The sequence below is a fragment of the Opisthorchis viverrini genome, assembly GCF_000715545.1.
Source record: "Opisthorchis viverrini unplaced genomic scaffold opera_v5_57, whole genome shotgun sequence".
Taxonomy (NCBI): domain Eukaryota; kingdom Metazoa; phylum Platyhelminthes; class Trematoda; order Opisthorchiida; family Opisthorchiidae; genus Opisthorchis; species Opisthorchis viverrini.
Window position 1 is genome coordinate 1,187,991 of NW_008751714.1, and position 21,634 is coordinate 1,209,624.

Consider the following 21,634-nt stretch of genomic DNA (forward strand, 5'->3'; position numbering starts at 1 on the left):
AAGGTAGCGGGATTGTTTCGACCCCCGAGGTTTTCAGAGTCAGGCGTAAGATTTTCAAGCGGCAAATAAATAACAAATTTGCAGAGAAAAGGTGAGAGAGCAGCCTTGTTTTACACTATGGGGTAGACTGTTTACTTCTCGGTCTCTACCACTCACCACAGGACTGGGCATCGTCATCGTCATCATCAGCGATAGCAGGCCACCACTGATATATACGAGCGCTTAACTACCAGGTTTGGTAGAAAGTGGGAAGAGAAGAGTAGAATAGGTACGGACTTAGTGCGATGAATTCTTGCGTCGTCAAGGAAAACAATCAATAATAAGGTGGCTGCGCACCATAATAAACAGCGAGAGATTAAGCTGGATCCAATTGAGTCTCCTGTCAAAACCAATTTCATGCACAATTGAAAGTTTCTATCGAAATTTGTCCAATTTGAGTTCAAGCAGAACATAAGATTGAAGACAACCCGGGGACTGCGTCTATCTGAGGAGCCTCAAGAAGCTCGAAACTAGTCGTGGGCTGTCGAAGAATTTTCAGCAACTCAGCAAATATTGCGTTAAATGTAGACAGCGTGCCTAGACCTTTGTATGCATTTGACCATCTGAATTAAAATTCGATCAGCGTGATTGACCCAGTCTTTTGCGAGCCACGCCCGACGTAAGCTCAGCGACAAAGACAAATGGGTGATCCTGCTAGTAAGTGACAACATGCTCACCACTGAGGTCGATTGTGTGCCATGTCCTCCTGGGTTTCCGTATGAAACCGTATGAAATTATGCTCACAATAGTCCGATGGGGAAGCCACGAAGATTCCACAACATTCAGTTTGACCGCTTTGATTTCGCGTTGTAATGTAATGACCTGTCCCTCCGCGAAGCTGCCGCCGACAACGGATGGGAACAGAAAATGCCTTCTTGCGTAGATAGTGGCAATACGTAATACATTCGTCATCATTGACAGCATGTCATCAGTGTTCAGCACCGATGCTTCGCTGCCGTACGTAATAAATTAATAAACCATTTTAACCTGGGAAGTCTAATCGGCTGCTTAACTATTCGGATTCGTCGCCAAATGGCTGAGTACACATCACCTAGTTGCGTGATGTAGCTTGCTTTGTTATGGAGACGCTGGTGATCAAACGACTGAAGATAACATGAAGGGGGGATGTGACCTTCGTGTGCCTCCATGACCCGTTGAGCTATACCGGGTAGTGTCCACACAATACTCACAGTCTCTTATGCCAGGTTGGTTAGTGGTTAGAGCTCTGATCGGGTTGGGAGTTGGAACGTGTATAGTGACTTGTTCATTGAAAAATTTGATGCGCTGGCGTTTTCCACCAAACGCCTCTGTCTTACGGTCAGGTTTCTGACCCAAGGGCTTTGGTTGAGGACCCTAATCGTCCTCTTGTCCAGAACTGAGTATACTGGCAGTGTCCCCACTGATGTATAATCATGACTTGCAGTTAAAAACGCTGTCATGCCACAGTGGTAGTCGCATGAGGTAACCATCCGGGTGGCCTTGTGTTTCGATATACCATAGGTAAACAAAAACAGACTACTGCTGAAGGCCCCCTTCTTTTTCATATACTTTTTCCTCACCCTTCATGACCCCATTAGTAAAATTTCCTTTGTAGACCTATCAATCTTTCATCCCGTCAGGACGATCAGATCTTAACAAACAATTCTACTGTTTGTAATATTTCACAATTCATTTTCTCTGTTGGAATCAACTGAGCCGCAGTGCTCGTCCGTTGGTTCATCTGTAATATAGCCGATCTTCTTCCGGTGTCCTTTGTCCTTCTTTGAGGTTTTACCACTCGTGTACTAGACCCTCAATCATGATAGAACAAATTCTATCAAGCTTCTAAATCACCCAGCTAGGTCACTTTTGACATAACACTTGTGACGGGTCTCCCACGATCCCAATTCCAGCTGATCGATTTCAGATGATTTTGGAACACCAGCAAAGGTAGTTTGAGCACGCGCAGCTGCAGCAACAAAAGCAATTTGAGTACACGCTGCTAAGACTCAGAAATGCTGACCAAGTACCTTGACTCGACGCTTCTCGCCCCCTCACGGACATTCTGGCACGACCTTGTGGAACACTCTGTGACTACCCTATAAATACAGCTGTAATGATTTTCCTTTGTCTCCATAAAGGGCTGTGTAGAGCTGCCGTGCCTTTTGATATAACATAGTGGGCGGAGCGGGAAGCCAAGGGACCGATACAGAGTTGCACTACCGTACTTCAAGACATAACACATAGTGAACTCAGGAGAAAACTTTCCTTATACTTGTACGAGCCCACGGTAGTTCGCATACAGTACCCTCATGAAAGAAATTGTTGCACTACCGTACTTCAAGACATAACACATAGTGAACTCAGGAGAAAACTTTCCTTATACTTGTACGAGCCCACGGTAGTTCGCATACAGTACCCTCATAAGGGAAAGAAATTTGGAAAGGACATTTGATCACCAGACACTACCAAAGTTGCTGACAATCGACAGAATTAAAAGCAGCTTTCAGATCACGAAATACGACCGACATGGGACGTTTGAAGGAGTGACACCGTTCAACATATTGTCTCTCGGCCAGGGGAAAACTCAGCTTGATTCTTACGAATGTCCCTCGCGGTAATCCCCCAGCCTAAGCAAAATAATTTCAGCGAGCACCTGAGATATGACGGATACCATGTTGGTGTCACGGTGATTTTCTTGCTCCCTTTTTAACGGTAAGGGATCTCCGTTGGGCTGATTTCTGTTTTCGTTCCAAATCTGCAGTATGGTTGTTAAACCTTTCACCACCTTCTCTGAAGATTGCTGGATGCAGATCATCTGAGTCTGATGCATTGTTGCACTGAAGAATTGATATCTCACTTTGATTTCTGTTTTTGATGGCTGGCTGCTGTCGATATTCCATCCAGGCCCACTGTGTTCTTCTAGCTGTTCCATTGAAATAGACCAGCTGAACTGTTCTTTGAATTGCTCAGCCCATTGCTCAATACGACGATTGAGGAAGTGAATTACCGTTCTGTCCTTTTCGAATATCGTTTCGTTGACAGGTCTTCTTTTTGCCGGTCGATCGAATCAGCTGCTTTTGCCTGCAGCGAAACCACCAGTGTTCTTTATCGTTCTTCAAGCTACTGATTATCCCTTGTTTGGGGGATCTGTGTGCACCATCAGATCGCTAGTGGCTGGTATAGTCTTTCTGGCAGCAATAAGATCTACTGATCTCGGCGATATCCAGTGTTCATTTAATCGAACTGAAGGAGCCGCTCCCCATTAACCGTACGCTCAGCATCGACTCCAAACCTACTACCCAATAGCGTTTCTTCCGGACTTCTTGCCGGCCGAATCACTCGCGACAGATCCTTTTGTTGTGACTTGCTGGACGGTAGTGCAACTCTGTATCGGTCCCTTGCCTTCCTGCTCCGCCCACCATCGTATATGAAAAGGCACGGTAGCTCTACACAGCCCTTTATGGAGACAAAAAGAGAATCATTACATTTGTATTTATAGAGTAATCACAGGGTGTTCCACAAGGTAGTGCTAGAAGCACCGTGAGGGGGCGAGAAGCGTCCATTCAAAGATCCTCGGTCCGGATTGGCTGGCATTCTGACCAATCAGGGCATGCCTTCGTTTGGCCCGTGTCCTGCACGTGACACATCTGTCCAAATGATGTGATGTTCGGTTATTAGGGATGGCTGGCCTCCGAACACTTTTTCAGTCTCTTTTCAGTCACTTTTCCAGGGCGTGCGCTGATACGACAGACAAACACCATTCACTGCATCAATCCCCATTGATATTAATTGAGTCAGGCGACCGCACAGCGCAAGTACGGCTGTTTACTGGGATCCAGTAAGGCGCTTTCAGCCGTGGGACTGAGTGCAAATCACATAACGTAGATACCACGAGCCATTGCGTCAGGATTACTGGATGCCCGGAGAGTAAAATGTGGAATAGGTGGGCTCGTCCTAAGCGGTTTGAGATGCATGACCGAAGTAGGGTCTTATATGCATTTTTCGGAGACGCAACATACATCGATAGAAAGAGAAAGCAAGATTTCAGCAAGGGACGCTGTTGCTCAATTCGATATAGAGTACAGACATTAAAGACTGCAACGTAGATCAGATCTTTTGAAGTTAATAGGTGATTTCGGTTTATTTTTTCGGTGGTGGTTTAGACACGGAGTAGTGGCCAGGAGATTGGCAGATGGGTTGATTGAACTGCATTGTACGGTGGTTTGGGAGGGAATGAGGGAGAAGGCCGGTGAGCGATGAGCTGCAAGGGAAAATGATACTTTTCGGTTGTCCAAGCGAAGAGGGGTATCTAGTTGACGTACTCAACTATGAGCCTTTGACTCAACAGTCTGGACTTCGAGACAGAGGTTGTTAGGGTCTTCTTGGGGAACCCTTCCCTGAGCCAATGACTCAATAGTCATACCCACTTAGCTGCAGGGGACCGGCCTGTTCCGATGGCGTAGGTAGTAAAGAATTACAGTATCACTTCTAATGCAGCTGTGCACAGCAGGTACCTTTTGAGCAGCACCAGACTCTTTGGTTTTAGAGGCATTTCGACCGTATTGAATAATGCACCGACAGTCATGGTCAACCGATCGGAATGTGCGGTTTTTAGGACTGTCCTTTTCTGACCCGTCCTTCGTCGGGGGAAGGCAGTATCGTTGCTTCCATAAATACGGACATGGTGGTCACCTGGTGAAAATGCCCCACACTCCTATCGCAGAGGACAGTACGACTTTGACTCCAGACCGCCTCGTAACACGATTACTCGCAATACGAGGACTCGCTGTTCTTCATCGGGCTGCTCCCTGTTGGCCTTCCTGGCATGATGAGACCTTTAGGAACTGAGTTTCATCCAGTATAGCCCGCAAGATCATTGCACCACAAATGCCCGACCACCACGACATGGTGACCGCTTTAGATCAGGAGAAATACTATAAACGAAAAATGACAAATCTCAGTTGTTTGTGACTGAAATCTTCACACCTACCCTTCGTTACTTTTTACGTAGTAGATGTTTCTTGCACAGATATTTGCAGATTCTCCAGTTCTTCCATTTTATTCTAAGCAGGGCGTTTTCGGAGATGATTTCTGTGTATCTCGTCACAATCAACACCTCCTAGTCCTAACTAGGTCGCTGGAATGGGATCCTACTGTATGTCGGCGGTTCTATCGAGGAAGTTTTGTTGAGAGGATCCTAGCAGTTCTTGTAACTAATCCTCTTTAGTAGCCTTCATTCGATATCTCTGAATTCTCGTAGCTACGATATTCCCTGTAAGCTATAACATTTTATTTTTTTACCAATATGATCTTAAGTCTAATTTTTCGGCCAGTCACCGGCCGTATACGGATCAACACATCAGCCAATCAAAGTTCATACTTTGAGTTGCCTGATCTCAACCACCATGTCAATTGCCGTCCATCTAGTGTGCACATATTCTCACTGACTGTTGGATTTCAAATCTTTTGTTACCCGCGGATATTCTTTTCCATACTGTTGTCAAAGTTGTTAATATTCACTCGTTTCATGGCTTTCTTATCTTCCAGGTGTCCAGCTGCATTCCACACCGGTGATTTGTGTACGCCGGCCGGATCCGTAGAGGTGTCGTTGTCCCATATTGTTTGTCCACGGCACTACGAAGACACTTTGGTTTCGACCCACGGTTTTAAAACCCAACATCCAAACTGGTGCTTCCAGTGTTTCAATACTATAGCTGCGGATAAGGTACATTTTTAAAACCATTAGCCATTGTCTTCCAATCTCTAATTCGAAGTGTTGTTTTTCCTGAGTTTGTTGTCCTGAGTTCGTCGGAGCAGACTTCACTTGCCTTGGGTTGGTCAGTGGAGCACTGGTGTCACAGACAAGCAACTTACCCGTGAAATGATTGACTTGTACGAATTGTAAGGAGTACGGTTGGTCCAGGGTACTAGGGTTTAGGAAAGCTTTGATTTATCTTTAGTTGCCTAGGGCTTGTTGGTTTGGGGGGGAGCGAACTGTAGCACAGGAGCTAATTCGCGCTGACCGTTGTCTGGTCACACACTAATATAAACTGTATAGCTTTCTTGTTTATATCACTCCTGCACAAGACGCTCTCACTATTGATTCTGTTTCTCCTAGAACCTCGTGCTACGCTCGCCATGAGAATCTGTTGCGTTTCCAGTGAAATCACTTGTTACTGGGTTTGTGTATCTTACGTCGTTATATTACATGGCCATGCCAAGAGCCACTTTCCGACACAGCAGTTTATTTGACTCCGGTCTGGACTCTCTGGATTACTTTATTGGTGGAAATTTCTGGTCTTGAACAATCGAAGACGTGTTACTGGTGTGACTCCTACCACTGGGTATGCCTCAGAACAGATTCCTTGAAATTCGACATGCCTTCCTCAAAAAGACGTAAAATCTGCCTGGTTTCCGTTAATTTTCCTATAGGTTTTTCACTGATGTCCCAGGGTGTTTTTTCTCATAGGAGATGGTAGTGTACGGAGATCTTGAAATGCTATTAGAGAGTTGGTTCATTATGTAATTTAACGCATTCTATGTTGAAAAGCCAAAGATCTGTTTCAATCATACTGGGTATTATCCGTGGGTTGCCTCCAACAAGTCCGTAGCAATAGTCCGACCCGCCATCTTCCAGCCAGTTAACATGTGGTCGGGTGATCTTAATCACGTGGTAGAAAAATGCTTAATACTGTACCGTCTAACGTCCGGTTACTCTCACTTTTCTAAATGACCTTACTTCTTTTTCTGACTTCCTTTGGAAGCCTAATAATAACAATAATAGTTATACTATTAAGATGGGTGCACCTTAAGGATCTTGCGGTGTTGTGCGTCATTGCAGACTCGTTAGTCAGTGAGATTGGGAACCTGTTCACGTTCATCGATAGTGCCAACTGTCCTCCATTTGCTAATAGTCAGATTAAGTCAACGACTGATCGAAGGCGAAGCTAAACTGCCTGGAACTCCAAACACAATTTTGAGATATTCGTTTCTGTACGCCTGTCTAACGCGTTCCAATAAGGGCGAGAATCTTCATGTGTCTGAGCTCCCTAGAATTTGACCGAATGCTTCTTTATAACGTCCATTAATTGCCAAACCCTTGGTTTTGTAGCGGTGGAATCCCTCGCAGCAATACACTTGGTGTCCGTTCTCCATATTCCGATCACCCTGAGCCTTAATTCATAACTTTTGGAGTCCGATAACTTACGGCCCATCGGTTCATCCAGTGGTTGATGGTTCACTCACGCTTGCGAATGCTAACTTCAGTGCAAGGTTTAATCTGTTGCTTGTTGACTAGCCGCCTCTCCGTCTCTCGACTTTTCCTGTCTAGGCTTGGGCGCCCTGTCAGTATTCCAGCCCTCGTGCCTGATTCGTGTGGCATGGCAGCTAGGCACCGAAAGGGTGCTACAGCTGAACGGTTAGTGATTAGTTAGATTAGACGCCTACACTCTAATGCACCTTCTCAAAAAGCGTTCATTAGGACAAGGCTACCGTCACATCGTTGATTCGCATTCTCCACCGACCAAATGAAAAATTGTCCGCTTTAGCTTCACTGTCTATGTTCTAGTAGGATTCAAGTTTCATATGTCCCAACTGTACAAGTGAATCCCTTTTATTTTGCTTCAGGTGTTGTGTCAAACTTGCCCAGCAACATACCACAAAGAATGCAGTCAGTCTGCTCCCAACGATGGCAACTTTATTTGTCAGTCTTGCAGGTAAAGTGTTGTGATAGGTGCTGATTAATGGCCATAAAATCTACGCGCTATTATTAATGTCATGTTTGTGTGATATATCATTGCGGGTACCGTGCGAACTGATAATGAAGCACGTGTTCAACATAAGGTCGCTTATTTCTTTTTTCTGTCTGTAAGTTGCGACCGTCTAATCAGAAAAGGAAGCAATGACTCCACTGAGTCCAAACTTCCTAACATAGGTGCTATACAACAATCAGTTATCCATAGTATGCAATGCTTCTTGATTATTATCTAGCATCTTTTGAGCGCGTTTCTCCCAGGGCTCGTAACCTATTCAAACGTCCGGTACTCTGCATGCACTCTCTCCGGAGGTGGACAACTGTTTTGTCGTCGGAGTGGTGCAATTTTTAAAATACTAACAGCCATTTGGATTTCATATCACACGGGTATTCTTGAATCACCAGCTTAACATTTAGTCAAGGGCGGTGTGCAGCAGATGCACACTTGAGCAGTATTTTCTGAAAGACCGCCCTATGGGTGACTTGCCTGCTCGCAAACCCGACGATTCCCTACCTCGATTTCTCATGTACTTCAGAAACGGAGTGTTTCCACGTTATGCTCAAATCATTTGGGCTAAGATCATGCATTTTCGTTGGTGGCCCTGTGAAATTATTCACGCCCGCAACGCTCCCATCAATATCCTCAATATGACTCATCCTGAGGGCACGTTCCCCGTGCACTTTTTGGGCTCGGACGAGTATCAGTGGGTAGCTCGGGGTGCTGTTTTACCCTACGAAATCGGCCTCAAGTCTTCCGCCGCGAAAGACAGTCACGGTACGAAGAGCGTGGAAAAAGCGTTCACGCGTGGTGAGTCACTCATTTCTTCTCTTGCATAGTAAAGAATCCGGTCTTTTCTAACGATGTTCAGCTCTTTTTGTCGCTCAATTTTTACAGGTCCGATACCATCCGGCTTGACATCGGTGCTCACCCACATTAGATGGCCATATGGACGATAACGAGCACTCAGGATGTGGTTGGATACATCAGTTTCCAACTCTAATTGCGCACTAGGACCTGAGTACACCCGTAACCCTCGCGCACCGTGGAAATCGCGTCACGTGTATCCATCGTCGCTGAGTGCACTTTGCTCTTGGTTTATTGACTGCGTGCATCTGGTGCACTTTCATTCAGTGATCGAGTGCCACAGTTTGATTAGATTCGTCTCGATATGTCGGACACTTATCTTGATGTGCCGGTCAATTGTGTGAGGTTATGGTTGCTTAGAGAGGCTGAGTAGTTCCCGTAACGTGAAGCCAGTGTCTTTTATAATGCATTGAATCAGCTCCATCGTTAAAGGTACTGCCAGATTTTGCTGAGGATTGTTTAGTTGAGCTATGAATGCCATCCAAGAATAGAAGCGACCGTGTATTTTTTGATTGCATTTTGTTGCATTCTGCTGATTGTATGTGTGAACCAAAAGTCTTGGGCAGGGTCTCATGACGTGTTCCAAGTACAGCGGTCCGTTCGTAACGTGCTGGAACAGGCAACAGTTTTTTTCGATGGCTTAGCTTCGTACAAGGTCACACGCTTGTCATAAAAATATATCCTTGTACGATGGGTCAACCAGATGGTAGGCTACAAGATCTGGAGGTTTTTTGGCGCAAATTGAAGGTCATTTCGTGTTTCTGAAACCGCGAACGTTACCGCTGTTTCTCATTGCACCAATGAGCTTTTTTATTCTACGTGCTGTATTTACAAATTGTTTATGCTAGCTACTTCTCAATTCAGTTTTCCTGACTAGTCAGTGATAACTAGCTGGACCTAGAAACAGCACTCAGACCGTCCGTTGACCTGGTAAGTACTCTTGTCTAATGTTAGATAGCACCACAGAACTTCCACAACGAAGAAATCATCGGCCCTTCTGAATTATCCTCACCCGTCTGATATAACCTAATTTTTTTAATCCTCCAAAAGTGATCCGCGAGTGAAGAGGTTGCGCAAGAGTTCACCGTCAGTCGAGATTCAGCAAAGAATCACCCATCAGAGACCTTTTAGAAATACAAAATAGTTTAACTAACCTAGATTATTCTGTTTCAGTATTCAGCATGCGTTTCACATCAGCAAATTTTAGAGCACTTCTGTAAGACTGGACAGGATCAAACGCAAATCACATGGTTGCAGATAAACCTATCGATGGGTAGGCAGATAGTTAGATAGTGGCCAGATAGTTAACGGACAAGGGATGAAATCACTCCCCGAATCGAGAAGGCCATGGCAGCTTGGTTGTCAAGGATAGTGTACAGTGTTGCAGTTCAGTATGTCCCCATGTGTGAATCGGAGACGTGGCCTCTAGGTGCATGTCTTCGAAGAATCTATATCTGACAATCGGTCCCTCGGAAGCTTTCTCCAGTCGATTGGGAACACATGATTATAAATACTGAAGTATCCTGGATGGTTTTCAATAGGGATACTTTTCCCTCGATTGATTAGCTGGTCAAACTCCATAGAGTACGCTGGTTAGGCCATATACGCCAGGGGACCGTTTATTTCGCAGAGGCACACTCTCCGAGCCAGATGTAGGGAAGACAAGACCCAGGGCCCAGTTGGAAACGAAGCGTGAAAGCCCTTACCAGTTAGCTTAGTCGCGTAGCTAACTGCCGTCCCCTGGGAGGGACCCTGGGATGGAACAAGTGAATGGCAAGTGACCGTTATGGATGTGGCCATGTCTCACAGTCACCAGCAATCCTGCATCGAAACTGTTGCCTTCACCGCATAGCTGCCATACCGGACAAATAGAACCATTTAGCACCTCCAACGCGTTGCTGTAATTTTTTTGTTCTTGTCCTCTGTGAATGGAACTATAGCACCTGGAACTACTGCACTATAGTCAGCCGAAAAGCTAGCTGACCGAAACAGATGCATCGCTCCCTCACTCAGGGAAGGCCGAATAACCTTTCGCCGTGGTTTCCTCCCCTTTTATTGTCATTGTTTTCCTCCCTTTGGAAATCTTGTGCATCAGAGCTGTCCAATATGGACATTTCGGAGGGACACGTCTTCGCTTTTCAGTTTGATGCAGTCGATATCTTTTGTCATCATCATCGTCTGAATTGTAGTTTATAACTCCATGATTCAGGTTTGTTGGATAGACTTCGAGACTTTTCCAGCTGTATCGGCGTCATAGGTACTTCAAGAAGCCAGTTTCAGATAAAGCTGGTTGATTAGAGTGTGCAGTGACCGTGGGGTTACGTTAGGTGGCCGAGCTATTGGTTACGCCTGCACTGAGCCTGCCAGACTACGCGATAGGGAGAAGACAGAGAACTGGGGACACGGCTGTATTGCCAGGACAAAACATACAGAGCGTCTGCGTAAATATATAGGATGACTAATTGGCCAAATATGGTCGTTCACTTGTTCGCTCCGTACAGCCAATGGTGGTGTTCCGGTCGTGAACATTCTCAGGCCCACTACGCTGGTCGTGTGTTGCTAAACCGTGTTTGGTGGGAGCCGCCGACTCACCTACTTTCCGGACGTGTCGAACCGATGGTGACCTTGGGGATGCGTCACTCTGTGCACATGTGCTTTTTCTTCTGTCTGGGCGCGCCCTGACAGGTAGTTTCTGCATTGCCGAACTTTCCAATCATCCACTCTCATAGCGGCCGGACATAGTTGCTGTCTTATGTTACGATCCTGGGATCCGATAAGCAGAAAATAGATGCTCTCTGACTCACGTTTATTTTCCCCTATTATTATTATTATTATTATTATTATTATTATTACCAATAGTGTTAAGCTGTATGATGGACTCGTGTTCCTATCCAAAGGAACAGACACTAGGGCTTCAAGTATTGTGCAAGTTTTTTTAACGGATTCTAGATTCAAGTCTGTTAATTGTCCAGTGAACTGAAAATATTTGAATGAACCTTATCCAAACCTGTTTACTGCTTACTATGTTTTTGTTGTTGAGATTATATCACCTTTCTGTTATGAAAAATTACGATGACAGTACACTTTTTATTTACCCCCCGTGGCCGCTAGGTTACCACATTACTGTGATCCTTGTTCTGTTTGTCTCAGTTTATTATTATTATTACCTCTCATCCACAGCATTGAAGCGCGCACCGAAAGCCTATCAACTATACGTCAACCATGTGCTCAAACGAGGTTTACCATTGACTTCTATGCATGCCGATCCTTTGCCGGATGAGGAACTCTTGCCACCGGCATCCATGGACGCTGATGTTGGTATCCATCCGTCTTTGGAAGAAGAAAGTAAAGCACTTGCACTGGCTGAACTGACACCATTGCACAGCAGTATTTTCCCTGAAAAACTGTGGCCTAAAGTAAGTTGAGACGCTCCACCACAACCAGTTTTCAGTTATATGGATGTGTGATTTGGTTTGATCGCCTTAGAATTCATAAAGCTTTATGAGGCAGTTGAAGTCCTGAAAAATACAAGGTCCTTTCACCATCTATAGGGAATCCGTATAGTAAGTTCCTAATCTGTATTGACAGGTACCGTTTCTTTGCTTGTACAGACACCTGTCTTCAATACTTTCGGAAATCACTTTGTGCTTGCACCGACCTGCCTGACTGGATCACTCTTCCAAGACCGCACTACCTAGAGGTAGACTGTCCTGAGGTTAACCCGTATAATGATCTGAAATCCCAAACTCCTCACGCACTACAGGCACGTCAACTTGGTTAAAACCACTGTGTTTTGAACTATCGTGCACTTGGGTATCACGTGGTCCGTCAGTAGTACACATCCGCATGAACAATAGTGAGATGTTAATCCTCCCGTCAGATACTTCATGGATTACCGCTCTTCCGATAGATTTCGGTATCTGAGACCAAGACCTGTGGGAGGACCGGATGCAGGACTACCCAATTCATAGGGCGTGCTGTGTTACTCATGTTATCTCCTAATTTTCTGTGGAATTTCGGTTATCTTCGGGTCTGACGTGAATAAAAAATGGCTTTGCCAGGGTTACATCAGAAGTTCGATTAACATTAGTACCCGAAAGGAACTTCACCACCGTAACACGAGCGTTTCGTCTGCATTATAACTGATGTTCGTCACGTCATAGACGGACGGACGAGACATGGTACATTTTGGCAACTTACTGGGATCTAGGAAGCGAAAGCACTTCTAATCTGTCCGTAGATGTAGTTACCCTGTGTTGGAAGGACGGTATCTCAAAGTTATGAAACGAAAAATAGCCAAGAGCTGAAAGGTTGAACTGAACCGTAAATGCATGATCCGGCCACTCGCATTCCCGCGCTAATCCTCATCATCATCATCCTTGACAGCAACACCAGATAGAAACAATGATGCTTCTCCGTAGTACAACTATTTTGGTTGATCTGAATAAAGCCTTATAATAGGGAGCTAGGGTTAGCTTAAAAGAAAAGTGGCCAGATCGATACAGGATGGGATTAGCCCTTCAATGTATTGTTTCCAGTCATAGAGGTGAAAGTCCCAACTGTTTGTTCGTGAGCAACCCCTACGTTTCTGTTGGTCTTCATCACAGCATCTGTTTTTCTTTTTTGCCCAGCTTCACAAACTCATTACTTCCAGAGTTCCATCCTCGCCTTGTTCTTGTGCGACCTCATCAAGTACAAATACTATGTGTTCAAACAAGTCCGGTTGCATTCATGTACGGAATCGAGCCGACTGTGCCAGTGCAGTTTGCTCCTTTGGGACCAAGGACTGTGGTAATAGACGGTTCGCCCAAATGCTTCTCACATCCGAGGCGGATCGGGTGACCTTATTTCGGACTGTCAATCGTGGCTTCGGGTTGAAAGCCAACAAATCGTTCAAATCAGTAAGTGTCAGCAACGACAGTTCCATTCAACTGTTTTCATTTCGAGCAACCTGACTGCCAGTGGTTGCATGTGGCACTATAATTCAGGAGACGAAATCTCAGATCGCTTTTCTACCTACTTGGGATTCATACTAAGCTCCGAATCGCTCAGTATACCGTTTTTTGACTCGGATCGTTCGGCGAACGATACCAAAGAATTTTATAATGGAAACTCTGGCATGTAGGCAAGAGTCCCCATCCAGTTAACACTATCGAAATGAAGTGTTGGACCACATCCTTGGCTGTATGCCAGATAAGAAGGTAGATTACGAGAGTGGTCGTGTTTTTCCATTTCCGTAATATGGTTTCTGTAAAATATACCATACTTTCCTCTGCTTGTTCAGTCTTCTAACCACGCCTCTCTTTTTGTTTGCCAATTCACAAAACAGGGTGATTTAGTCACTGAATATGTCGGAGAAATCATCACACTGGACGACGCCAATAAGCGAATTCTCGAAGCTCTTGGTCCAAATGCACTGGCAAACATCAGTTCGTCACGAAAAGGCTTTCAACCACTAGCCGAAACCTATCTTGCCCGTCTCAGTTCCGATCTGGATTTCGTTGTAGATGCGCACAAACAGGGTAACCTTTCCCGATTCATCAACCACTCCTGTGAACCGAATTTGCAGGCTGACAATTGGCTTACTGGAGAAAAACCACATGTTGGTGAGTTGTTCCGATGTTCCATATTCTATTTGAATCACTTGTCTCCAGACTAAATTGCCATGGCTTTCCTTTCCTTATTGATGGGTTTCCTTCCTTTCGTCCAATATACGGGTCAGAAGCACAACATCCAACTTATGTACCGCCCGATAATCATACGATCCGCTGGTTTCTTTAGGGGTTTTTCGAGTCAATTGTGATACAACCAGTGGACGCCTGCGCAGGATTGTCGATTGACACTCAGTTTGTGAGAAATCGGCTCCCGCAAATCACTAAGAAACATGCCTATCCATCATCTTCGAAGAAATGCAGTGTCGATCTAAACTAGCCCGACAACTCTCCACGGTAACCCAACACTGTACTAGTAGCGACCAAGTGGATGAAGTGTGGCATAATGTGAAAGGATCTATGTTAGTGGCTTTCAGTGCTCTCTGTCCGGCGTCTCGGATACGCTCAAATGACCACTGTATATTGTCGAGACGCTAGTCATGACTGATGTCAGGAAATCAATACAATCAGGCAAGGAATACGACAGCTCATGCAAATCCCTCAAAGGCTAAACAGTGAAGAGACTCATGAAAGACTGAGAGACTGGTGAATGTCTAAAGGTCGGAAGATGCAGAAGGGTTTTGCTACAGGAAAAGCCGTATCCTATATCAACGTACATCAACGACTGGCGCTAGGAAACCAACATTCAGTAAAACGATAAGTGAAAAAGGCGGTTCACAAATTCACTCCCAAAGCGTTGACTGGAAAGATGGGTCGAACACTTCAGCGGACAGTTTAGCTGGCCTTATGCAACACACCCTGTGAAAAATAGTGTGTACGGGCGAATGGAATGTAAACCTTGGTCGCCTGTCGGAAGAAGAAAGAAAGTACGAAATATCCGTACTGTAACTTGGGAAGGCACCAGGATCAAAAGGTCTGTATCCATCACTGTTCAAAGAATGTGGAGAATCTTTGGTGACCCATCTAATAATATTCACTGGTGCGATATAGAGTGGAGAGAAACTACCTGCAGAATGGGACATATCGGCAGTCATTCCTATCTCCAAAAATGTTGACGGACGCTGTGTGAAAACCACGGTGGCATCTGCCTGGTAGCTCTGGCGTTGAAGGTGCTCCCTCGTTTTTCTTATTCAAAGGTTGATTGAACACAGGGAGAGACCAGGTAGGATTCCATCCTGCAAGTGGATGCATCTATCACATTTTCACCATGCGGCAGATTATGGAACAGGGATGCTGCTTCCAGCGACCACTGTTGGTTGTTTTGCTTGACTTGAAAGCTGCCTTTGACTCTGTGGAACCTCAGGCACTATGGCAGTGTCTGTGGAGCAAAGGGGCCCCCGATAAATTCTTGACCCTCCTTAGGGTGTTGTTCGCCAACTCTCATGGACACGTAATGGCCTATGGGAAGCTCTAATATGGGTTCACTACATCAGGCAAGGCTTTCCTTTTCCACCTTTCCACTTCAACTGCATCATAAATAGGATTATGGAAGTCTCCCTACCAGACTCCCCTCCCTGCCCGAGTCCGGTGTGAACACCGGACCAGTGATGTTGAAGTACGTCAAATGGTTTTGTCAGGTCGACCGACTCCCTCGGCGTGCTCTTTTCGCACAACCGCGCTAAGAGTGGAGACGAATCAGGAGAAGTCAAACAATTATTTGGCAGCGATGTATAAAAGCCATTAGCAGCGAACTCAGTTGCGCCCGTCATTACTGTCTCCATGAATGGGGAACCCAAGACGGGCCACATCAATGGTTATGGACGTTGTCAGACATGGCTCAGCCGCGACCTCAATGGCGCTCTTGCATCCAAGCTAATAACTTCAATGCATAGCTCTCCTCGCAATCTCCCCACTTAAAGGTCCACTGACAGGCCCGTACTTACGCATCAATTGTATTAACTACCGCCTCGAAGGCGCCTCCAAATCATCGGTAAAACGATCTATATTCCCGGATGATGGTAGCGTTCACATCAGTTCACGGTTCCATGGGCTACTGGATTCAGGTATCGCATTTGATGCTTGTTTCTAAGCTTGTAGCTGGATGAAAGTGTCAACATCAAATTCTCAACAGTGAGTGATCTGATAGAATTATTCCTTTCAAAACTTTGAACAGGGACTTAACAAGACTCGGCGTGAATGACAAAACAAATGCCCTTCAGGCGTATGTGATGTACGGTTGATAGAATGGAAGATGAGCCCACTTACACGAAACTCAAAAATAACGATGTTAATCTGTTCGTGATAGGTCCACCTGATTGTGTGGAAAGCGACTTAATGAGTGGTGACGGAGGCATGAGGCAGGAACCATATTTTGACGAACACTGTGGTACAGTGTGACGTTCCAGTTCTGATTCCTGATTAAAAAAATCGTTCAGATGTAACACCCAAGTACCAAGTCACTGGGGGCACGAGGGCAGAGACAGTGCCAGTTTGCTTAAGCCTAGATAGAAGCAGTCGAGTTGCCGGCATTAGGCTCGAATCACGGACCTTGTTTTCTCAAGGTCGTATCTTAAATGTGACTCTGTCGAATTCTATCTGTGGAGCTAACGACTTGTCCGCCTGCGCAACAGCAAGTTACAATAACAATTATTCATTTCATTTTAGGCTAGGCTCAAAGATGTGTTGTTTTTTAAATCCTATCGCCAGATCGTCATATTTTCTTCTGGCTGTTTTGTGTGGTGTCTTATGGTCCATTATGAGCAACAGTAAACAAATGGTTGGAACAACTTTTTCAGACGTTACCATCGGTCGTCTTAGTTTCTTAACCTCGCTTGGGCCTTAGATTTACGCGACGTGTTAAACGTATGACGATTATAGCGGGAACACAAATAGGACTATTGAGGAGAATGTTGGTAACTCGGGTCATGTTTGTTCATTGAGCTGGGCGATTTGATTGCATCACGAATCGAGGTCACAAACTGGAACCCAGAGAGTTCAGTGACAGAGGTCACTCGAGCAGCGACCAAAATACGAGAGTGGGACCAAATGGTCAGCGACAAATTAGATCACAGGTTAACAGACCAACCGATGGAATCTCCCGACCCAACAATCAATCGTGATCGAAGGTCGCCCCTGCTAGCAGCACGTAGTTTAACACACGCAGCACTATTCAGCACATAGCCATTTACCCATCGCTACGCACCACTACGTTGCCTAACAACACACTGGTGATGTCATCTCGATTGGTGATGAAACGTTTGTAATCAAGTTGCTGAGCTCAGCGAATAAACCAACAGCAAATATGGCTATTACTGCAGGGTGTCACTAGTTATTTTCGAAATATGTTATTCATTTACCCGTTCCATTCAAACTTCTAGTACGAATGACAAAATGGACAACGAAAATACAAATTGGTGATGATTGTCAAATCATTCAAACAACAAACTGAAACTATTTGAGCCAACGGTCAGTACTGTAGCAGCTTCCGGTCTGGAGCTGCTGATTTAGCTGAAGACTTGGTGCCATTTCAGCAACAAGGCAGTCACTTTTGTTTTCTAAGGAATTGCTTTGGTCCACGTATTGACTTTGGGCAGCCCGAACAACGCAAAGCGTTGGTAACCCAAGAGGCTTGTGTGGCGAGCGCCAGTTGACAAACGTGTTAGGGTGAACACTGTCCGGGTGGCTTGGTTCTCTTTAGGCCTCAAAGTTGCGTAGACAACCGTTCCCCAGGCGAACAACGGTGAGTCTTTCTCAGCAGGTTTATCTCACTGCTTACCTAATGGTGTGACTTACATCCTTATAGACAGGGCAACAGATGTTAGCCACATTATTCTGGTTACGGTCCACATCGAGAACTGCCTACCAGGTTGGTAAAACATCCATGGTTGTGACCCTAATCAAACTACTAAATTGCTTGGGCCATCAGTCAATATTATGGCGCCAATCATCTGTAACATACTCCAACTTACTTTCGAACTTCTTAAGAAACGATTTCGATCCATAAGTTTATAGATCGAGCTAGTGCTGTCGATAGTTCCGTCCTTCGACATTGCAGTTTGCTTCAGTTACGACTAACCATAAGTCCTTATCTAGGATGACCTTCATATTCGCCATTCCACCTCATGTCGCTGTTGCGTGAAGATTTGGCTACTGGGATACACTCGTATCGTGTTGGCTAAGTGTTGAGTAAAGCCAGTGACGGATTAACCTGCATGGAATTCCCTTTATCTCAAGTCGTTTCTTATAGACTGAAGATACCACCGCCAAGTCTTCGTTCAGCGATAGAAATTATGCTCAGAAGCCGAGGGGTATTTTTTATCTATTCATATCTCATTCATTCAATACCTTTCGTTCTTTTGCTTTCCTAATCTCGACTGTTCCTCCCCGGGGTTACTGTATACCTTTTTATTTGCCTTACAGGTCTTTTCGCCTTGAAGGCAATCGCGCCAAACGAGGAGTTGACCGTTGATTACCGGACTTCGCAGTTTCTTTCCACTGGTTTGATGGGGGCAGCCTCTCTCTGTTTATGTGGCGCAGATACATGCGCCAGCACGCTCAACTTACCAAAAAGTTTTGAATCGGTTCAATCCCACGTTGCTGAAGTGCCGGTGTCCTCGCAATCGGCGATTAACGAACGTCGGAAGTCGAAGGCAAAAGGGTCTGCATCCGAAACGCCTGCAGACACAAATGCTAGCCGGGGGTCTCTCTCAACAACAAACGAAGAAGTGGCAGAACAAAAGCCGCAGGCTTTCTCTGTGGTCAGTTTACTTGCGGCAGCCTCAACGCATGCTTCGGCTCGTCGGGACCGCGCACTCATTCAACCAACAACTGCAGCAGCACGAGCCGCCATGTCCAAGGCCAAGCTTCCGGCGCCTCAGCCAGACATTGCGCACGATCAGTATGCTTTGCTTGGTCTGCGTCCTCCACCACACGAAGATTTTTGCTACAGGTAACGTATAAGCGATTCCGCCTGGTTCGTTTGCACAAGCAGTCGGTGAATTCATATGCTCTGCCGTATTTGAAGCAGGATTAGCTAACCCATGGCGTAGCAAAAGTCTTATATGAGACGGTATAGATCTCGTGATTCTGCTGAATGATATGAATATTCACGTCGGCTGAATAAGTTCGGAGGTAACCCATCTTGGCGAACGATTGGGGTTGGCACTCACCTCACACACAATGAGGAGCGAAGCGTTCAATCCTTTGTTGGGTATCAGCGGTCTTTAAGCAGTAAAAACTTAGCACAAGGGCTCACACCACGTCAACTGGAGGCCACGAACTCCAAGTCAGCCCTGGCCTCAATTGGACCATGTGGCAGTCACCTACCTATGGTGAGCTTCGATAAGATACTGCTGCTCATTTTGAAATACGCAAGATCATCATGCGAGTACCACCGGGGTACGAGTCTAGTGACCACACCTGCTATTATCCTACGCAGGTTAGCCATCATCAGGAGAGTAATATTAGCGGGAATCAAGCTAGGCTTCGTTCTGATCAGGTTTACATCAGTTGTTTCTTCACTTCAAGACAAGGTCTAAAACTGAAACCCGTATGTGCCTAAAGCGTATCTTCCATTGGGTTCACAAAACCCAGTAGTGTCGTTTTAGGGTCCTCTCTGTCACCCACTTTAACTGCGTGATCGTTGATGTATGAGTCTTCATTATCTAAAAAAGTCGTTCACCTGTAGCACCCTTTCGGTGCCTAGCTGCCATGCCACCTGAAAGAAGCACGAGGGCTGCTAGTTTACCCACCCTAGACAGGAGAAGTCAAGAGGCAGAGGTCAAGGGAACACTCCTAGGGTGTTCGCTCACGGACATCAAGTATACTGAAGATATTGCTCTTCCTTACCCGGACCCTGCGAAATGCAAACTATCTGAAATCATTAGAGTGATTCTGCTGCACGGCTCAGTACGCGCGTAACCCCTGCAAGACGGATTGAGGTCAAACCCAAAACACACTTGCAGATGAACCAATCGACGTGGTAGATAACGAGTCGTTAGCGACCCTGATATAAATAGCCAGTCAATGGTCATCCTGTAGCGAAGCGATCGCGCAGCCCCCTCACATAACCGTGAGTCTCAATAAAAAAAGATCCTTCAAAGAAAACTTACAGATATTAAATTAAGCTCCCCGGATTGTTGGCGAATGGTTAGAAACAGAACATTCCAGCCATAATATATGAGGATCCAACTCACGGGAAGTAGCCATACGTAGCCTCCGTCCATTAAATTATTCAGTGCGCATTCACTGCTAATAACAATTCTCTTCTTCGTGATCATCGCCTTGGAGATTGCTCAGGCGGTTAGAACGCGAATTTACTGACCGGAAGGTCCGTGATTTGAACCCGACCACTGCTTCTCGACTTCCCCTGTCTAGGCTTGGGCAACCTGGGAGTCTCCCAGCCCTTGTGCTTCCTTCTTATGGCGTGGCAGTTAGTCACCGACAGGGTGCTACAGCTAAACGATGAGTGAATGATCATCTGGCGTTTCGGGTTGTTTGTTCTGTTGCCAGTGCAGCACTGCCAACTGTTTTTGGATTAAAATATTGCTTGGACCGTGAGATGCGTTCAATTTTCATTCCAGTTTTCAAGGCATACATGTTAAAGTAGTCTTAGGATGTATTTTTACCGAACTATCGGCAGCGACTTATTTCATTATTATTATTATTATTATTATTATTACTACTACTATTATTATATTTTCTTACAGATGTGGGGACGGGGGTGAATTATTGCTTTGTGACAAGAGCAGCTGCCCTAAATCGTTCCACCTGAATTGCTTGGGACTGTCCAGCCCACCTAGTGGTATTTGGTACTGCCCTTGGCATTATTGTGATCAATGTGGACATCCTTCGACTCACTTGTGCTGGCGCTGTCCAAACTCATACTGCTTGGACCACGCGCTCGATTCGAAGATCGAAGTGGATGACTTGGATAAGGAACGGTGGGATCTTGCAAAGACCGGCCTGAATTCTATCACTAGCTCAACAATCATCTCCAGTTTCCGTTGGATTTGTACCGATCACGAGGGCATGAAAATCACCGGTCCAGGCCACCGACCTCAGCTCGCGGATTCAGATAAAAAACCCACGGGCAAAGGAATAAAGGCAGCAAAGGGAATCAAAGAAACCACAGAAAACTTAACTGCAGAGGAAATCGAGAATGTTCAGCCGGAGATTGTACCTAGGGCGAAGCTGNGGCGAAGCTGAACGGCGTGTAGAACCGCTCAAGGTCACATTGAAGCGGAAATTAAAGACTGAAACGTTTGCGGCGGCTAACGAAACATCGTCTTCACCGAGCGATGCATCTTCCAAGACGACGGCAATGAATGGAATCCGTAAAAGACCGTCGGTTGTCAGTCCCGCTCTGGATAAAAAACGACCCCGTTTACACAAAGACTCGTTACCGAAATAACTACCGGTGACTGCTGTTTTCGTCCATTTGTC

At 45.6% G+C, this 21,634-nt stretch overlaps 1 protein-coding gene across 1 annotated transcript in view; it reads left to right on the forward strand.

Moving 5' to 3' along the window:
* The window catches only part of T265_13347 (hypothetical protein), a gene marked incomplete at both ends in the record, with an annotated part of 35,627 nt that extends 14,027 nt beyond the window's left edge, over nucleotides 1-21,600 (forward strand). Inside the window, 9 exons of the mRNA XM_009168458.1 lie at nucleotides 5,569-5,746; nucleotides 7,648-7,736; nucleotides 8,311-8,582; nucleotides 11,820-12,055; nucleotides 13,271-13,540; nucleotides 13,969-14,245; nucleotides 18,611-19,139; nucleotides 20,899-21,367; nucleotides 21,420-21,600. Of these exons, the coding sequence (XP_009166722.1) occupies nucleotides 5,569-5,746; nucleotides 7,648-7,736; nucleotides 8,311-8,582; nucleotides 11,820-12,055; nucleotides 13,271-13,540; nucleotides 13,969-14,245; nucleotides 18,611-19,139; nucleotides 20,899-21,367; nucleotides 21,420-21,599 (2,500 nt within the window). The remainder of the gene's footprint in view (nucleotides 1-5,568; nucleotides 5,747-7,647; nucleotides 7,737-8,310; nucleotides 8,583-11,819; nucleotides 12,056-13,270; nucleotides 13,541-13,968; nucleotides 14,246-18,610; nucleotides 19,140-20,898; nucleotides 21,368-21,419) is intronic.
* Between the last annotated feature and the right edge of the window lie 34 nt (nucleotides 21,601-21,634).